This window comes from Dipteris shenzhenensis, chromosome 28, assembly GCF_047967505.1.
Source record: "Dipteris shenzhenensis isolate YYH24624 ecotype China chromosome 28, Dip_SZ_1.0, whole genome shotgun sequence".
Lineage (NCBI taxonomy): Eukaryota > Viridiplantae > Streptophyta > Polypodiopsida > Gleicheniales > Dipteridaceae > Dipteris > Dipteris shenzhenensis.
In genome coordinates, this window is record NC_141623.1 from 49303631 (window position 1) to 49322235 (window position 18605).

The following is an 18605-nucleotide window of genomic DNA, read 5'->3' on the forward strand; positions in this document are numbered from 1 at the left end:
GGGTCATCTTTTCCGGACCTAGCTTCACTATGAGACCCGCGATGCAGGCACGCTTGAGTGGAGGGCATGCTTCATTCACCAGACTAGAGACGCAGTGCTTCTGCTCGCACTTTCAGGATCCACACACCAAGGGGTTGCTTTTTGACTCCTTGGTCGCCCAATGGGGATGTACGGCAGCCCATGTTGGGGGCTAGACTTGACGGATACAGAGTGGGCCCGTCTGGAGCGGCTACAGGTTCTGATGTTATCACAGATGATTCGTGTTAAGCCATCCGCAGATCATTCAGGCTGAGTTTGGGTCACCCCTTTACAGCTAGATGCTGCATTTCAGGTCATCACCTATCTGTACCGAGTTAGGGAGTAAGGGGATTACCTACCCCACTTGCTGAGGATCTCTTGGGCAGTTCTGTGTCTCTTCACACAGACTTCGCATCGAGAGCGGCAGAGCAGAGTGACTACCCAGGGAGAGGCGCATATGCACACTGTGTGACATGCAGGAGGTTGAGACAGAGGAGCATTTCATCTTCAGGTGTCCTGTTTACTATGAGACCCGAGGGTGTTTCTACTGCCTTTTCAGAGATGGCTATGGGATTTTGGCTCGGCTAGAGAGACAGTGCTTTCACTCCCACTTCCAGGACCCTCGGACCAAGGCTCTTCTCTTCGACTCCTTGGTCCGACCAGCCGGTATGTATGGCAGCCCTTGTTGGGGGCCTAACATGTCAAAGATAGAGTGGACACGGGTGGAGCGCTTGCAGATCCTCATGCTCTCACAGATGATCCAGGGGAAACCGTCTGTACCACATCACATCATTCAGGCCAAGTTTGGTGCTTCTCCACTCCAGCTAGATGCAACCTTTCAGACCATCACATATCAACACCGGGTTAGATCATATGGGGACTGCACATCAGGGAGACAGAGGTTGCCATGGTTAGCTCTCGATTCCTCCATGAGGTTGGCAGCAGAGGAAGACGAGCGATGCTGGTATGCACGGACTCACAGATGGTTTGTGAGACTAGGGTTCCACATCGATAGGATACCTCCTTTTCAGTACAGTTTAGATGCCCCTCCGGTACTCCCACCCACCATCCCGATTGGGCCACATACCAACCAGGTCATTCGAGAGGATCTCCTGCACCTACACACCTTTAGGACCTGGTTGGAGGCGAGGGAGCTTCTAGTGAAGCCGAGTTTCTACAGAGATTACTGTCTTCGCATTTTGGAGGAGGGATTCATCACACCACCGGGGTACACTGAGCTTCATATGCCTCACTCACTATGGATCTCCATCGGACAGTTTCGGGTATCATCACACTGCCTCCGCATAGAGAGCGGCAGAGCAGAGGGGATTCCTAGGGAGTATCGCTTAAGCATATTGTGCGACTATCAGGAGGTTGAGTCGAAGGAGCATTTTATTTTCAGGTGCCCAGTGTACTACGAGATCCGAGGTCGCTACCACTGCCTCTTCAGAGACGGCTCCGGGCTCCTTTCCAGATTCCGCACCTACCCAGATCAGAGATGCCTCGTGGCCTTCATTCACGAGGGAATCCGACATAGAGAGTACTTACTCAGGCAACGGGGCTTGGCCACATCATCAGACACCTCTCAGAGCAGGATCACAGAGTTCTTCCGATCGAGTGACATTGGTCGCCCAGTCTCTAGCCGCCGACGTGACAGAGACCCTGACCCGACGATTGTAGCACGACACACGAGACATCGAGGGGACACACAGATCACTCTGGGGGGCCTCCCGTCATTGTTTAGACCCGGGATACGTCCCACGGGAGTCACGGTGGCTCTGGTCTTGCGTCGAGCCTCGTCTAGGAGACCGAGAAGCACGGCACCCTTGACGGGCACCAGCGTCCCATCACCAGCTATGCACCAGCCAGGGGGACATGACATACGGAGGATTCCGCTCCTCTCCAGTCCTTTTCTTTTCATTGTTACATCCAGATGTATTTGATTATGTATGATCAGACTTAGGATTCAGCACAGGTGATGATGCTCGTTTCACTAGCTCCACCCGTACTGTGATTTGTATCAGGTTTTCTTTCAGTCTCATAGACCCATCGGTCTTCTGAAGACTCTAATAAAATTTCTTTCTTTCTTTTTCTCCTACCCAGACCAGTGGTGTTTGGCAGGTTTCATTCATGAGGTACTTAGACACCGCGAGAGGATACTCCGAGCACGAAGATAGGAGCAGACTTCTTCCTCGGCTGATCCCTCTCAGAGCTCTATCACAGACTTCTTTCAACCAGATCACATGGATCCCCACAAGACGAGGCCTCGACATGACCGTGACCCGAAGCCTCTGTCACCAGAAAACGCGTTTCGGGCAGTAGAAACGTTTCTAAGAAACGTGCGAAACGTGAAAGTTTTTTTGAAAATTTTTAAATAAAAAATACAATATTTTTATTATTTATATAAAATACACTAATTTTAGACGTTTCTAGATGAAACGTCTGTCAAAATCTCAAAACGTTTCTTGAGACACTGCCCGGAGCCTGTGACCCGACAGCTCAGACAAAGGGTTGACACACAAATCACACTTGGGGACATCCCTTCCTTGTTCAGAGTTGGAGGCCGACCGACGGGGGTCACAGTACCCCTGGTTAGACGCAGAGCTACGACCAGGAGACGTGTCAAGACTGCACCTTTGAGTGGCCGACAACACTCTATTGCCGACTTCATGCCTCCACTGCCTCATCCATCCTGATGTCTTGCTGCTGCTGATGATGATGATGTTGATGATGATGCCGAGATTGATATATAGTTGACCATCGACATGACTATGTTGTACTTAGGACTTAGTACTGCCATTCTGCATTTTGCATTGGTATGGATGCTCGTTTAGTTGCTCCACTACCACAGCTTGTTGTATCAGAATTTTCACAGTCTCATAGACCCATCGGTCTTTCAAAGACTTTAATAAACTTTCTTTCTTTCTTTCTTTCTTTCTGCCCCACCCCATTTGGCTTCAGGGGGGGAATGTTGGGTGAAATCCCTCATGGTGGGGTGCTTTGAACCTTTGGATGTTGAGAATGTTTAGATTGGTCACATGTGATCATATGTGTCCTTGATTGACTGGCTCATTGGACGTGGTTTTGGAGGCGGTTCCAAAGCATGAAGGGTCGACCATTTGAAAATGCATGGATTGAAGGTGGTCACTTGAAGCCGCAGTTCAAAGACGGTTTGATGCATTGAATGTAAGCATACTTTGAGCTTCGTGCTCTCTCTCTTTGTCCAGGCCACGAACCTATGTGTGTATGTCGCTCCTATGAGAGTCGTCAATTGGCTTCCTTTTCTCTGATTGTCTTTGGTGGAGGGAAGCTAGTCGAGTCTTGTAGAGTCTAGGGTCCTCAGTCGGTCTCTCTTGTAAACCTACAACAAACACAATGGTGGTGCGTAGGGTGTCTTTTTCTTGTTCGGAATAACAGTCGAAATAAAATATGAGTTTTTGGTCTCTTTTTGTGTCGCCTCTCTCTACGTAGTTGAGTGAATGAGGATTGTGAAACATTTCCAAGTTACGTGTACTCAGAGTTTTAGATATTGGAAGGATCAACACATTGTTTGAACTAAATTCCTACATTATGGTGCCTTTAAGCATAAGTTTGCCACCAAAAGGAAAAAGATTACTAGTACCAAGTTAAAAAGAAGCTGTCACAATATACATATTGCAATACATGGACTGTGTAGCTGCCAAGGATCTTGCCAAGGCAATTGTATGCTTTATCGTCAAGTTTGACAATCCAACATTCTAAAACCTCGACATAGATCGGATAGAGCAGAAAAAGTAAAGACGATCACTTACCTTTCAGCAATTCTACTCCTCACATAACGAATAGTGCTCAATCCACCTAGTCCACCATACATTTGATGATCACTATCTAGGAGCAGCTATAAGAAGCATGCAAAATAAAGTTAGTACACTTTTAATTGTGATTCATTCTAAACAAGCGAATATAAACTACATTTTGTACGCAGTGTTTTACTACAATGAAATAATGTGCCAAAAATGTCAATACAAGGAACAAACACATGGTTCATATATAAAGATTATTATGGTAGCAAACAAATGGTTGGATTCAAGCTGATACCATACACATCCCCACCCTCCCACTCCCTCTCAATCTGGTTGCTCCCCTAGCCACTAACCCTATCTAACCCATCCCCCCCCAAGACACATGGGGGGGGGGGGGGGGATTATTATGGTAGCAAACAAATGGCTGTATTTGAGCTGCTACCATACACATCCCCACCCTCCCACTCCCTCTCAATCTAGTTGCTCCCCCAACAACTAACCCTGCCTAACCCATCCCCCCCCCCCTTCTTCTCTACCTAGCCCTCCGCTCACCCTGTCCTCTTGTCCCTTCAGGCTGCCCACACTCTTAGCTCATTGAGCTCCCCTTCCCCGCCTTCAGTACCCCCCTTCTATTTGGGGTGCACCCCCTCCCACCATCGTCTGTAGGCTCCTCTACAACTCATCCACGGGGTCCTCCCTAAAGTTTTCCCTCCTTCGTACTGCTTTTGGAGCTGCTTTTGGAGACTAGAACTTCTCCCTCGTGCATATTCTCCGATATCGTTATGTTCCAACTTCTTTGTCCCTTTCCTCACCCTGTTTCTACCCCTTGAATGGATTTATTACACTTGCTTAAGGGAAATTTCAAAGGCCTTGGGGATTGTTTACCTCTAAGACACTGAATTTTGTATAATGACCTCTTGGTATCTCTGTTAGTGTTCACATGGGAGTATCCAACTTCCACAGAGGCCTCGCACCTAAGGATAATCAATAGATTGACCCTACTCTTGAGGATCCCTAGGATCTTGCATTCTAGCCTCACCTTCTTGCAATGATAGGTTTTAGCTTGGTTGCATGCAAGTCTAACATTGGACGGCGAGCACTTACGATGTCATCATCTATGGAAGGTGAACAGCACGGGAGGGAGGGGGAAGCACTAGGCATCATGGAATGACAAAGTCCATTGTCAGTGATCAAGACCCCAGAATGACCAGCCTACTCTGGAGAGCCCTTTTTGATAATATGGGGACGAACCTGAACTTTTCTTCTTCTTTCCATCCCCCAGATAGGTTGTGAAAACGAAGTAGCGAATTCAATAGTGTTGGATCTATTGAGGTCCACGTGGCTCACCAAAAATCAGATTGGGAAAAGTACCTTACACTAGTGGACTTTGCATTTACTAATACCGTTCACTGCTCCACAGGGAAAGCCCAATTAGAGGTAATTTATGGAGAGGTGATTCTCCCACTTATCTTGAGGACCAAAGACGAGACATTTGCAGCTGATCAGTATGTCATACACCTCCAGATAGCTTTGATCCAGGTTCGATCCAGGTTCACACAGCCATAGAAAGCTCTCAAGAAAAGCATAAGAAGGCTGAAAATAAGCACAAGAGACAGCTAGATCTCAAGCTAGGGGATTGGGTACTTTTAAAGTTCGAAAAAGCTAGGCTCCCCAAGCTTAAAGGCAAAGAAAAAGTGTAAGCAAAGTTATCTCCCAAGTATTATGGCCCTTTCAGGATTACATATGAGATTAATGAGGTTGCCTACAGATTGGCACTACCAGAGCATTGGAGGATTCACAATGCCTTCCATGTGAGTCTTCTAAAGAAATATCAGGGATTGGAGCCTACAGAGCCAATAACGGAGGATCCACCAGAAGTGGATGAGCTGGAGGAGGTCATTTAACCAAAGCGAATTGTGTCCCATACTGTACGTCTTCAAGGTAAGGAATTGCCTACAGATTGGCACTACCAGAGCATTGGAGGATTCACAATGCCTTCCATGTGAGTCTTCTAAAGAAATATCAAGGATTGGAGCCTACAGAGCCAATAACAGAGGATCCACCAGAAGTGGATGAGCAGGAGGAGGTCATTTAACCAAAGCGGATTGTGTCCCATACTATACGCCTTCAAGGTAAGGAATTTTATAGGTACCTTGTAAAGTTCAAGCATTTTTCAGCATTGGATGCCAAGTGAATGGATGAAGACATGTTGCCTAATAATCCACAGCTCTTGGATATTTACAAGGAAGCTTTTCAGTTGAATAGAAGCTGAGGGGATGTCACCAAGTTGTAAATACTCCAAGTCCAAGTTTCAATTGATCATTTATTGGATCATAATTAAAGAGTACTTCATTTATTTAATTATGTTCAAAGAATTATCTTTTGTTGGTCAAAGTATTGACTATGATTAAAGATACTTAACTCTGGTCAAGTAAGCCTAACTGCGGTTAGGAAGACTTGGCTTAGGCTAAGAGGGTTAACTACGGTTAACCAAGATGTGCCAACTTCGGTTGGAGAGACTTGGCCATAGTTAAGGCGTCTCGATTGTCAATCAAGCCCCTTAATTATGATCAAGAGGATTATAAAGAGATAAGGCACATCTGGCACGAGAAGGTCAGTATGCAAGTTTTGTGGTGACACTTTGACGGGATTTGCCCCTCGAGTTCGAGCACATTTTTTATGGATCGGAGCCAGGGTAAGAGTGCTTGCCATGCCATTCCAGAGGGGATCTTCTTGGCATATGGAGGTACCCCATCCAAATTTGCTGAGATTCAATCCCTCCTCCATCCCCTGATCATAGATCAAGTTCTTCAAGCTAATGTGTTGGTTGAAGAGTAGAAGTTGGACATAGAGGCAACCGTCACTCTCACATCATCCCAGTCAGATACCGAGAATGTGGAGTGTTCTCACTCACAGCAGCCATCTACATCGACATCACAAGTGCATGGGAGTGCCTCTACTCAGCATCTACATGGCACCACTCCATCGGCATTCGTATCAGTTGGGCTGTCCGCTATGCCATCAGCTCCTCCACGGCCTCTTGCCAAGAGGCCGCGTGGTCCAACAGCTGTCACTTCGAGAGTTACTCCTATACAGGCTGCTTGGGCACCACGCTTGAAGCAAGAGGCTGAAATTGCAGAGGAGCAATTTTTCTACGCTTGCAATATTCCCTTCAATGTTGCAAGGAGTCCTGCCTACAAGAAGTTTTATCATGCACTTGTAGCTGCTGGTAGAGCAGAAGCATCATCCCTTACACCTGCTAGTTCTAAGACTCTCTGTACCACACGTTTGAAGAAGCAGGTGGGATTAAGAAAGACATGGAGGGACTCAAGGAAGCTTGGAGTCGGTATGGATGCACCATAGTCTCCGATGGATGGAGTGACACGAAGAGGAGACATATGATTAATATCCTGGTCACTAGTTGTGTGGGAAGCATATTCTTAAGGGTGGTTGATGCTTCACATGCCGGCCTTCACATCACCAGAGAGTGGATATGGGGTCATATTGAGGCAGCCATCAAGGAGGTTGGTGAGGACAATGTGGTGCAAGTCATCACCGATAATGGCTCCAACTGCAAGAGAATGGGAAGTCTCCTTGAGGAAAAGTATCCCAAGATAGTATGGACACCTTGTGCCTCACACACTCTTGATTTGATGATGGAGGATATTGGAAAGCTGCCTTGGGTGTCTAGTGTGGTCGAAAAAGCAATGCAGCTAGTGACTTATATCACTCGTAAGCCACATGCACTGGCCCTATTCAGAAGGGAGTGTAAGTGGGAGCTTGTGAGACCCTCAAAGACACGCTTTGGCTACATCTTCCTGGTTCTTAGCACGTATGATTCATGAATCATGATTTAATTTTCATCATTCAAGAATCAATTCCTCAAATTATTCATTGTTTAAATTTGTTTAAACTTTATCATTCGTAGGCTGGTTAAGACCAAAGAGAGCCTTCGTTGCATGATGACCAGTTCAGATTGGCTGGATTAGAGTGACTCGAGATTGCCTGCTCGACAAGATGTCGAGGGGATTGTCTTTGACGATCAGTTTTGGCAGGAAGCCCTTTGCATTCAGATGTCCATAGAGCCCTTGTACTTCGTGCTTCGACTCTTTGACCATGAGGGTTGTACTATGGGCTTGCTATACGAGTTCATGCTGAAGCTTTGAAAAGCAACGGAGGATTATCCTATTGAGATCCTCAACCAGAGCAGGTACATATAAGTTGAAACTTCTAAGTTTAATACTCAGTTCTCCTAGCCCTAGCCTCTAACTTGATTCCTTTTGGTAAATTTTCAGAAAGGATGACATATTAGGAATTTGGAGGAAGAGATGGGATTGGTTTCATAGGCCAATCCACACTGTTGCACATATGCTCCATCCCTTGTGGAAGGAGCCTCCTAAATGAAATGATCGGGTGCTTGTGAACGGATGGACCTGATACTTGGAGAAAGTATGCAACTCATCAGTCCAGAATAGGTGAGATAGCATGGCATACAAGTTTGCAGCCTGCTCACTACTAAGTACTTGTATTATCATTTTTTATGATTTATGATTTATCTAATTATTTATATTTTCTTCTTCTATATTGCAAATTGCAATAGCATTGAAGAGGACATAGTGGAGTTCCGCAATGACATGAGTCATTTCTCCTGTGAAATTGCCAAGGAAAGAAACAACAAGGTATTGGCTCTTACTTGGTGGGAGAAATTTGGGATTTTGAATCCCTCATTGCAGAACTTAGCTCTCCGCATCCTCTCGCAAGATTGCACATCAGGTCCCCAGCTGAGAGGATATGGAGCATATGTGCAGACATACACACCAGAATAGGTGAGGTAGCATGGCGTACAAGTTTGCAGCCTACTCACTACTAAGTGCTTTGTATTATCATTTATGATTTATGATTTATCTAATTATTTATATTGTCTTCTTTTGTATTGCGAATTGCAATAGCATTGAAGAGGCATAGTGGAGTTCCGCAATGACATGGGTCATTTCTCTCGTGCAATTGCCAAGGAAAGAAACAACAGGCTGTTGACTCTTACTTGGTGGGAGAAATTTGGGATTTTGAATCCCTCATTGCAGAACTTAGCTCTCCGCATTCTCTCGCAAGATTGCACATCAGGTCCAGCTGAGAGGATATGGAGCATATGTGCAGACATACACACCAGGCAGAGAAACAAGTTCGTTCTAACTTCTTATAGTTCTTATTTATAGGCTATATCATCAAGCTTGTAACATTTTGAAAAACAATTCTTAAGTCGTGAGAATTGACTTCTTTATGCTTTGTAAACTATGTTAGGTTTAGCGTGGAGCAGCTCAATAGGTTGGTATATGTCAATGCCAACCTATGTCTGCTTGAGAAGTACAGGTCTGCAGATGGTACCGGTAGCATCGAGTGGAAGCCCAAGTAAGTCAATCCTGACAAGATCAAGCTAAAACATGTCGACATGTCCATCATCCAGCACAGTCGAGAGAATGACGATGCTTACGAGTTCCTGCGACAGGATATGCTTCGATTCCAATGTCATACACGTTCGATAGCTTGAGCTTGTGCACCACGAGTACGTGCTGCTGCTGTTGCAGAGGATACAGGGACACCTCAGATTCGTGGTTATCAGCGTCGAGCACGAGCCTCACGAGGGGGATCGCAGGTATCTGTTCTTGCATCGTCATCCCGAGGACGTAGAGGCAGAGATGAGCCAGAGGGGGAGGAGGAGGCATTGGTAGATAGTGCGGACTCAGAGGACTCAGATCAGTTGCGAGCCCTTGGTTGGTTCGAGGGTAGCACTTCCTCTTCCTCCATAGAGGATGCAAATCCATCTACTGATTCCAGTGCTGATGATGATAGTGATGAGGCAACAGATCTTGGAGAGGGCAGCGGTCCCTAGCTCTAGAGAGTCGAGACTAGAGTGTACTGTGAGTACAGTTGCCATATTTCTCCCACCAGGAGATAGGCTGCAACTATGTCTCTCGGAGCCTAGCCGTAGGTCGACCAAAGGAGAGGCCGGTGTCACAAGAAACGTTTCTAGGTTTTTACAAGCGTTTTGTCTAGAAGCGCGTAAAAATACTATAATTTATAGAAGTTATATATACTTCATAAATAATTGTCTTCAGATTCTCTCTCTCTCTCTCAAAAGAGCTCTCAGATATCCATATTGTCCACACAATGCACACACATATTACACAGTTGAAAGAGTAAAAAGACGCATTACGCAGCCTATTGATTGAGGTTTACAAAGACATAGATCTTACAGTTTGCAAATTACTACTAACTAATTAGTTGCAAGTGCATATGGCTGCTAACATATGCCATGCCAATGGCCCATAGTTCAAACAATAAACTTTTAACTTTATAATTCAAATTTCAAGATTCAAGATTCAAAATATAACAAAATGTATTATGTATTACTGTTTACATCATACATGTAACATGCCATAATGATATACTGGTAACGGTATGGTGTAAACTGTATACATAATCAAAGCCTATCGCCTGCAAGCCAATTGCTAACCACTCCTACTTTGGTGAGAGACAAGTTACAACGTCACTAGTTAGAACTTAGTAGTTAAGCAATTTGAAGTTTTATCTACTACAAATATGTTTAAAGTTATTAAGTTTCTGATACTTATCTCTGCTTAAATGGCTTATGGCAGAAACACCTTGCTATACGTGTTCTCTCACAAGATTGCAGTTCTGGTCCTTGTGAGGAAGGAAGAAAGAAAGAAAGAGAAAATTTATTAGTGTCTTCGGAAGACCGATGGGTCTATGAGACTGAAAGAAAACCTGATACAAATCACAGTAAGGGTGGAGCTACTAAACGAGCATCATCACCTGTGCTAAGTCCTAAGTCTGATCATACGTACTCAAATACATCTGGGTGTGACAATGAAAAGAAAAAAGGACTGGAGCAGAGCGAAATCCTCTGTATGTCATGTCGCCCTGGCTGGTGCATAGCCGGTGATGGGACATTGGCGTTCGTCAAGGGGTGCCATGCGTCTCGGTCTCCTGGAGGAGACTCGACGTAAGACCAGAGCCACCGTGACTCCCGTGGGACGTGTCCCGGGTCTAAACAATGATGGGAGGTTCCCCAGAGTGATCTACGTGTCCCCTCGATGCCTCGTGTGTCGTGCTGCGATCCGGGTCGGGGTTTCTGTCACGTCTGCGGCTAGAGACTGGACAATCAATATCACTCAATGGGAAGAACTCTATGATCTTGCTTTGAGAGGTGTCTGATGGTGTGGCCAAGCCCCATCGCCTCAGGAACTGGAGCACTTGGGCCCTCTTTCACACAAGAAGAGGAACAAATTGAGCACGGCTCAATTGGAGCGGTTGGTGCTTTGTCATTGCAACCTCCGTCTCCTTGAGTTCGCCGCCGGCTGCCCCGAACCTCGCCAAGTAAATGTAGACAAGGTGGACGTGGAGAAGATGAAGGCCATACTAGATATCCCACGAGAGGAGCTGGACATATACTCCATGTTGTATGAGGAGCTGTTAGCACCAACACACCACACACGATCACAGGCTCAACCATCTGGAGATGGTGCTAGTACTTTAATTGCACCCAATGGTCCTGATCTTGATGTTGATGATTCTTCTTTAGACAGTGACACAGATGCCTCAGGTTCATTCGACGAGGCCGAGGATGACGATGACGAGGAGTCCATGGATGATGCAGATGATCAGTAGTGATGTACCTTGGTCCTTGACTATGACTGTACAGACTACAATGCTAGCCTACTCCTAGTCATGACACTTCAGATACATCATGCATGCAGGTTGCAGCATGATGCATTCTAGACTATGTTATTTCTTTTTTTATGATAGTAGATACAGTACTGAGTATACTTTGGACCTTGGTGCCAGGTGGCAGCTGCTTTTTTTTATATCATCCATGGGTGCTTTTATTTTGAGTCTTGCATGACTCATGAGTCATGATCATGAATTTGTGGATCATGAATCATGATCATCTATGGAGTCTGGACATTGGATGCTTTCAAGTTTCAACTTGTGTGGTAAGTTTAAAGAGTCTTGTAATGTCAAACTTGTTATGTCATGACACATGTTGATTATTGAAGCATCATTCAGGAATCTATAATCATAGAAGCATGCATGATGCATTGATGCTTCAAGTATAGATAATTGTATTATGTATGATTTGCACTCTATTGATAATTATATTATGTATAAAAAATAAAATTTTATACATAAATTGTATCATATTGCCGTTTCTTCTGTTTCCGTTTTGACGGGGGCCGGAAACTCCGTTTCTTCCGTTTCTTCCATTTTGGCTGGCAACTATGTTCGCAGCTCTTGAAAAACAGTAGCAAGATGCTCCTTATGCCTTCTTCGGACTTAGAGAAGACGATTATGTCATCGAAGAAGGTACCTGTGAACTGCCTATAAGGTCGAAAGATACGGTCCATCATTCTCTTAAAGGTTGCCGAGGCATTTGTTAACCCAAAAGGCATCACTAAATACTCATACAGCCCAAATGTAGTGCGAAATACTGCCTTGTGCACATCCTGTGGCTGTATTCTGACTTGATGATAACCACTCTTAAAATCTATCCTACTGAAAACTAAGGCTCCATTAAGCTGGTCCACCACATCATCGATGCTTAGAATTGGGAATTTGTTCTTGATGGTCATCTTGTTTAGTGCGCGATAGTCAACGCACATACGAAATAAACCATCTTTTTTTTGTACAAGAAGCATATGGGAGAAAAATGGAGAAGAACTGGGCTGAATCAGCCCTTTGGACAACAAGTCTTGCACTTGGGCCATGATTTCTTCTCGTTGAGTTGCACCGACTCTATATGGGGGCCTATTAGGTGGCTCACTGCCACTAGGAATAAGCTCTATGCAATGATCTTCAGTTCTCTCAGGGGGTAACTTATCTGGCAAAGCATCTAAAAAAAAATCTTTAAAGTTTACAAGAAACTGAAATTTTTCTTTATCTACCTCATTCATTTCAGCATGCATTTCAACATCTCTTTCTTTAATAAAACCATGTACACTGAAACAGCAAACTTTATTGCTTTTCCAACTGAAACATCAGATACAATGGGGATGGCCTCCCCTCTATTCCCGGCAACAACACGTTGCGCATTACCCCTATGTACAAACTCAACAGGAAGGGATAATTTCACTGCCTTGTGATGAAACCAAGGCATTCCCAAAACTATATCATGATGTTCAAGTGGGGAAATGTAGAAATCCTCTTGATCAACATAACTCTGTACATGAAGACGGAGCTTCCCAATCAAGGGAGTAACAGGTACAGGGTCCCCATGGAACATCTGGTCAGCATCAAGGTCCCTAGCCAACTCTTCCGTCTTTATTTCCAGCCTCAGGGCTAAATCTTCTGAGATAAAATTGTGTGTAGCCCCTGGATCAAATAGTATGAGCGCCTGCTAGTCTCCTATCTTGCCCCATGAAAGCAACAACTCTGTTTCCTCTGGATTTGACACTCTGCCCAGAATGTCCGGAATTCCTCCTGCCATTGGCTTTGGCTGTCCTTGTGACTTTCTTTGCTCTTTCGAACCCAAAGGCTTCTCATGGCACTGGGCAGCCACATGCCCCTCTTTTCCACACCTAAAACATTTCCCCTCCTTGCGGAATATAGCTATCTGCTCAGAGGAAAACTGAGGTTTTCCTTTAAAGGCTTTCAATGATTGGTTCTCCCTAGGCTTCTGAGGCTGAAATTCTTTCTTTTGAGCCTTGAGAAACTCCTTTTTCTCAGCTTGAGGTCTGGCTGGCTTTTTCTTCTCTGTTGTCCCAGCAAAAAGAGAAGGCACTGTAGTGGGATCCTGCATGTGCATTAAGCTTGCCATAACGGTTCCATGCATGATGTCTTGTATGCCCTTATGGTGCTGGGTATTAACCACAGACTGTATCTTTGGAGTGAGACCAGACCTGTATTTTCTTACCCTGTACAAAGCTGAGATACCCTGAATCCAACCTGCCGGGAAACCTAGCCGCTCCAGAGTCCCCTCCAAAAAGGACCAGTCCACGCGATCGTAGGCCTTCTCGAAGTCGAGAAGTGGAATGGCAAGGTGTGATCCGCTGTGCTGAGCCCACTCCGCCGCCTCTGAAAAGGTGAAGACATTATCCAGGATACTGCGATCCTGGACAAAGCCTGTCTGAGTGTCATGGATGAGGTCTGGGAGTAGAGGCCGAACTCTGGCACTGATCATCTTGGCGAGGATTTTGTAGGCAGTGGTAAGGAGAGTGATCGGACGCCACTGGCGGATCTCCTGTCTATCTCCTCCCTTCGGGATGAGGCAAATCAGTCCCGAGGAAAGGCTCTCTGGCATCTGACCGCTACTGAAAATCCCCTGCAGAGCTGCAAGGAGGGGCTGATGGATCTGGTCCAGATCACCGTGAAGAAAGGCTGTCTTCACATCCATTTGGCATAATTCCAAATTCTCACATGCAACCAAAGCAAGTACAATCCTGAGTGTGGTCATCTTAACCACTGGAGAAAAGATCTCATCAAAATCAACACCATCCTGCTTAAAGCCCTTGGCAACCAACCTGGCTTTATACCTTGGCTTAGCTCCAAGTGTGACTTTCAATCTATACACCCACTTGCATGGCAGTACTTTCATGCCCTTAGGCAACTGCACCAATTCCCAAGTACCATTTTTATGGAGACTGTCCATTTCAGACTTCATGGCTAGTTCCCATAGCCTTTTATCATGCATTTGCACGGCTTCCTTGTAACAGGAAGGTTCTCCACAATCTGTAAGCATAATAAAATCTGCTCCTGGAACAAATCTGTCTGGCGATTTCATTTGTCGAGTGGACCTTCGGACCCATTGGTCTTGCTGTCCAACTTGCTGCTCACCTAAAACAGGTTGCTGTTCTAGTAGATCAGGCTGCAGAATTATGCCTGGGAGGTCTTCCAAAGGTGGCATGTCCCGTAGTACATCTTCCGCCACTGCGGGCTGTCCATTTGGACCTGCTGCAGCATCATGCATTGGCTGATTACGCTGCTGTTGTGGCTGATTTGCAGCCTGCCTGAATTGTACAGTGCTTAGGACTTATTTTCCACCAAAGAACTCGACCCCCCACCAACAAAGCCTCATCAACCATCCCACCTTCCTTTACTTTCTCATCTTATCGCACCATTTCCATTCCCATCCCTGATTAAATGGAATAGGATCCTTCCACCCAACAGGCTAGTCATGAGCTTGAAGCATTTGCACAACAATCTACTACCTGCACCCTCCAAACACAACTGATTATGGACATGGAGGACGTCCCAAATTATTTAGATCATGCCATGCATGTGACCAGATTCTCTCCACTTAGACAAGAATGGCTAGAACACCTCCAAGGAGTGGTCATCTAATCCTAGTACAAGTGTAATGCAAAGGATTACCACCATTACTACCATAATGTTGAGGCATATCAAGCTCTATAGGACCCGGACGTAGTACTCCTAATCCAGGCCATGGGATTACATACACTGGTAAGTGGGTTCCCTTGCCACTTGAATTTGAGACAAGTTGTTGATTTTGTGGACAAGTACAATATTTCGTCAAGCACCACTAGTTAGCTTCACGTGGACAAAAGTACCACGCTTCCCGAGTCATCAATGTCAACCTCTGAAGCATCAGAAGACTTATCTGCTGCCTTAAACATACATGACTCATCAAATAAGACATCATTGCTGCGTATTAGCTTCTTATTCACAGGATCCCATAGGCGGTAACCCATCTCACCACTGTCACCATATCCAACAAAAATGCATTTAAGAGACTTCAGATCAAGCTTGCTGCGATCTTCTCTGCGTATATGCACGTACGCAGTGCAGCCAAAGACCCTCAAGTGCTTATAGGAAGGAGGTTTTCCTGTCCAAAGCTCCTCTAGCACTCTGCCATCTAGTCTTTTATTTGGTGACCTATTGATGAGGTGTACTGCTGTTTTTACAGCTTCAGCCCAAAATCCATGAGGTAAAGCAGCATGTGACATCATAGAGCGAGACTTTTCCTGTATGGTTCTATTCATACGCTCTGCAGTGCCATTTTGCGCTGGACTGTAAGGAGCAGTGAGTTCTCTTTTAATACCTCTAGCATCACAAAATGCATTGAATGCATTAGACATATACTCCCCACCGTTATCTGACCGCAAAGCCTTCAGTGTTCTGCCTGTTTGGTTCTCAACCATAGCAAGCCATTTCTGGAACACTGGAAAGACATCACTCTTCAATCGAAGAGGATACACCCACACCTTCCTTGTGGAATCATCTATAAATGTGACAAAGTACCGTGCACCTCCAAGTGAAGGACTAGGCATCTCACACACGTCTGTATGCACAAGCTCAAGTTGAGCATCTTTATGTCCTAATCTCCTTTTATGAGGACACTGTAACTGTCTACCATATATGCAGTGCTCACAAAACTTTAAATCAGAAAATTTAAGAGACGGTAAGTAGCCAAGGCGAGCCAATTGCTCCATTCCACTTATGATTAGACTTTCTCTTGCCTCTATAACTGTGTTACACAGTTTAGAACTTGAATGAGGCAAAAGCCCCTTGACTGGAAGCCAATTTTGAAGATTTTAGTGCGTACTCCGCTTTCCCAAAGCTCCACTGATCACATATAGCATCTAGGTGTTTCCCCCAACATTGATATGCATAACAATGTCAAAAGCCCCAATTCATATGCATCTGCCACTGTCCCATAAGTCATAAAATGCATCAAATCCTTGCACAAATCAACTCCAATCAGGAGGATATACGCAAACAAGTGCGTGTATAAGCCAATGCTTGGCTGTGGCTACAAAAGCCCCTTGATTCCGCAATTCAAAGAAAATGAGAATTTCTCTCACATAGGAGGCATAGATCTGCAGATCTACCTCACTGACAATACATTTGACCCACAATGCTCAAGTATGAGCTCAGAAATTGCGCTGGGACAGAAAAGAACTGAAGGCTGAAGGAATCAAAAAAAAAGAAGCGGATGAAGCGGGCTGCTCTACGATGTGTTGCGAATCGTGAACGTCTCCGAGCTCTCCGGCGATGGCGATGGCGAGGACAAGCTCCTGTGGCCACTTGTGGCGCTGATGGCGGAGTTGCTGGCGCCTGTGGCGTTGGTAGCGTCGCTGCTGGCGCTGGTGGCACCGCTTCTGCTGGCGCCTATGGCGTTGGTGGCTGCTGGCCGCTGGCGTCGCTGGTAGCTTTGGCGCTGGCGTCGCCGGTGGCCTTGGCGCTGGCGACAAACAGCCTCGAAGGCTGCTAGCGCTGGCAGCGCTAGCAGCTGAAGGCGCTGCTGACGGCGCTGTCTGCTGGCTGCCGCTGCTGGCGCCGCTGCCTAGCGATGGCAGTGCTGCTGACTGCCTAGCGATGGCTCTGATGCTGGCTGCCTAGCGATGGCTGTGCTGATGGCTCTGATACCAGTTGTGGAAGGGGAGAGTAGGGAGCACACCGAGACACACAAGCAGGATAAACACAAGAAGTGTGGGGATAAAACATATGTGTGTACCTCCCCTAGCACACAGTCAACCTTTTATATGAAAAAATAAGGTTACAACACTAAGTACCACCGTACTTAGTGTACTTAACAAATAAAGTACTAAGTGTACTAACTGTACTTGGGTGGCCATAGAGCCTTTACCCCAATAGCTTGGAGGACTTAGAAAATTCTCTGTGCCAAAAGCTGCATTAAACTGCCTAATGAACTGCATGGCCTTCTCTGTTTGACCATATTGGCCATTAAAAGTAGCAAACCTAACAGACTTCCCGCCTTCTTTAAATTCTTTAGTTTTTGCCTTCTTAGATGACTTCTTCTTCTTCTTCTTCTTCTTCTTATTAAGCTTCGATGATGCGGAAGAAGAAGACGATGCTGAAAATGAGGAGGTGGAACTGGAAGAAGAGGAAGAAGACTTCAAGAGCTGTGATTATGTTTGGCCTTCTTCGTAGGATGTGAACTCCCTTCTTGGCTACCTCCTTTTCTCTTCTTGCCGTCCTCATAAGGAGGCTTCTTATTCTTCCTGGATGCATCATTTGAAGGAAAAATAGGAGCTGTACTCAAGGATCTTTTCCTGCCAAGCTCCTTTTGAGTTGCTGCAGAGGGAGCTTTTTATGTCCTTTCCTTTGCAAGAGGTTGTACCAGTCTGCAAAACAAGGGATCCTTTCTTGCCTCTACCACTTGAGCAAGTAGTCCTCTGTAGAAGCGCTCTTTGTTAGATTGCATGCCCTCTTCCCACCTGACCTGGGCAGTATCTGCAATTCCCTCATGGGATGATTGAGCATGTTCCTGTGAAGCCATCTTCGTAGACTTAGCCTGAAACTTCTAAACTCCCACACAAAGTGTATGTTACCAGTGGTATAGCAAAACTGCACTTTATTTTATCTCGTGCCAATGTCTGAATGTCTGCTCGGGGCATAAACCCCAAACTCTATTTGATTTGTCTTTTCACTATTCAAAAGCATGCATAGATAGTCCTCTGCAGTTTCTGATTTTTTGCTGTTTTTCTGACAGGTATGTGCAGGCAGATAGATGAAAACTGATAGGTCAGAACTGTCTCTGTAACTTTTTTTTCTGGGTAACTGAGTAACTGTCTAGTTAAACTAACCAGACCGACTTACCCTGGTCTGGTTAGGTAATCATACTAGTTAGTTGTAGCTACACCTCTAACCACGATCAACTAACTAGGGTTAACTGGACCAAGGCTGACTGCCACATCAGCCCCACATCACCTCCACGTGTCTATCACGTGTCAACGCTGGCATATGCCACGTCATCACTTGCACGTGCTACCACATCAGCATCTGCATGCACATTTGTTGTTGCCACGT

The 18605-nt window shown here is 45.5% G+C and overlaps 1 protein-coding gene across 2 annotated transcripts in view; it reads right to left on the reverse strand.

Moving 5' to 3' along the window:
* Positions 1 to 18605, reverse strand: part of EMB2729 (Alpha amylase family protein) — a 215376-nt gene that overhangs the window by 13449 nt on the left and 183322 nt on the right. For both annotated transcript variants that reach the window (XR_015543794.1, XM_087399851.1), the window contains exon 19: positions 3810 to 3895. Coding sequence is in view for 1 of the 2 variants with exons in the window: in XM_087399851.1 (XP_087255977.1) it covers positions 3810 to 3895 (86 nt within the window). In the remaining variant the exon portion in view is untranslated. The remainder of the gene's footprint in view (positions 1 to 3809; positions 3896 to 18605) is intronic.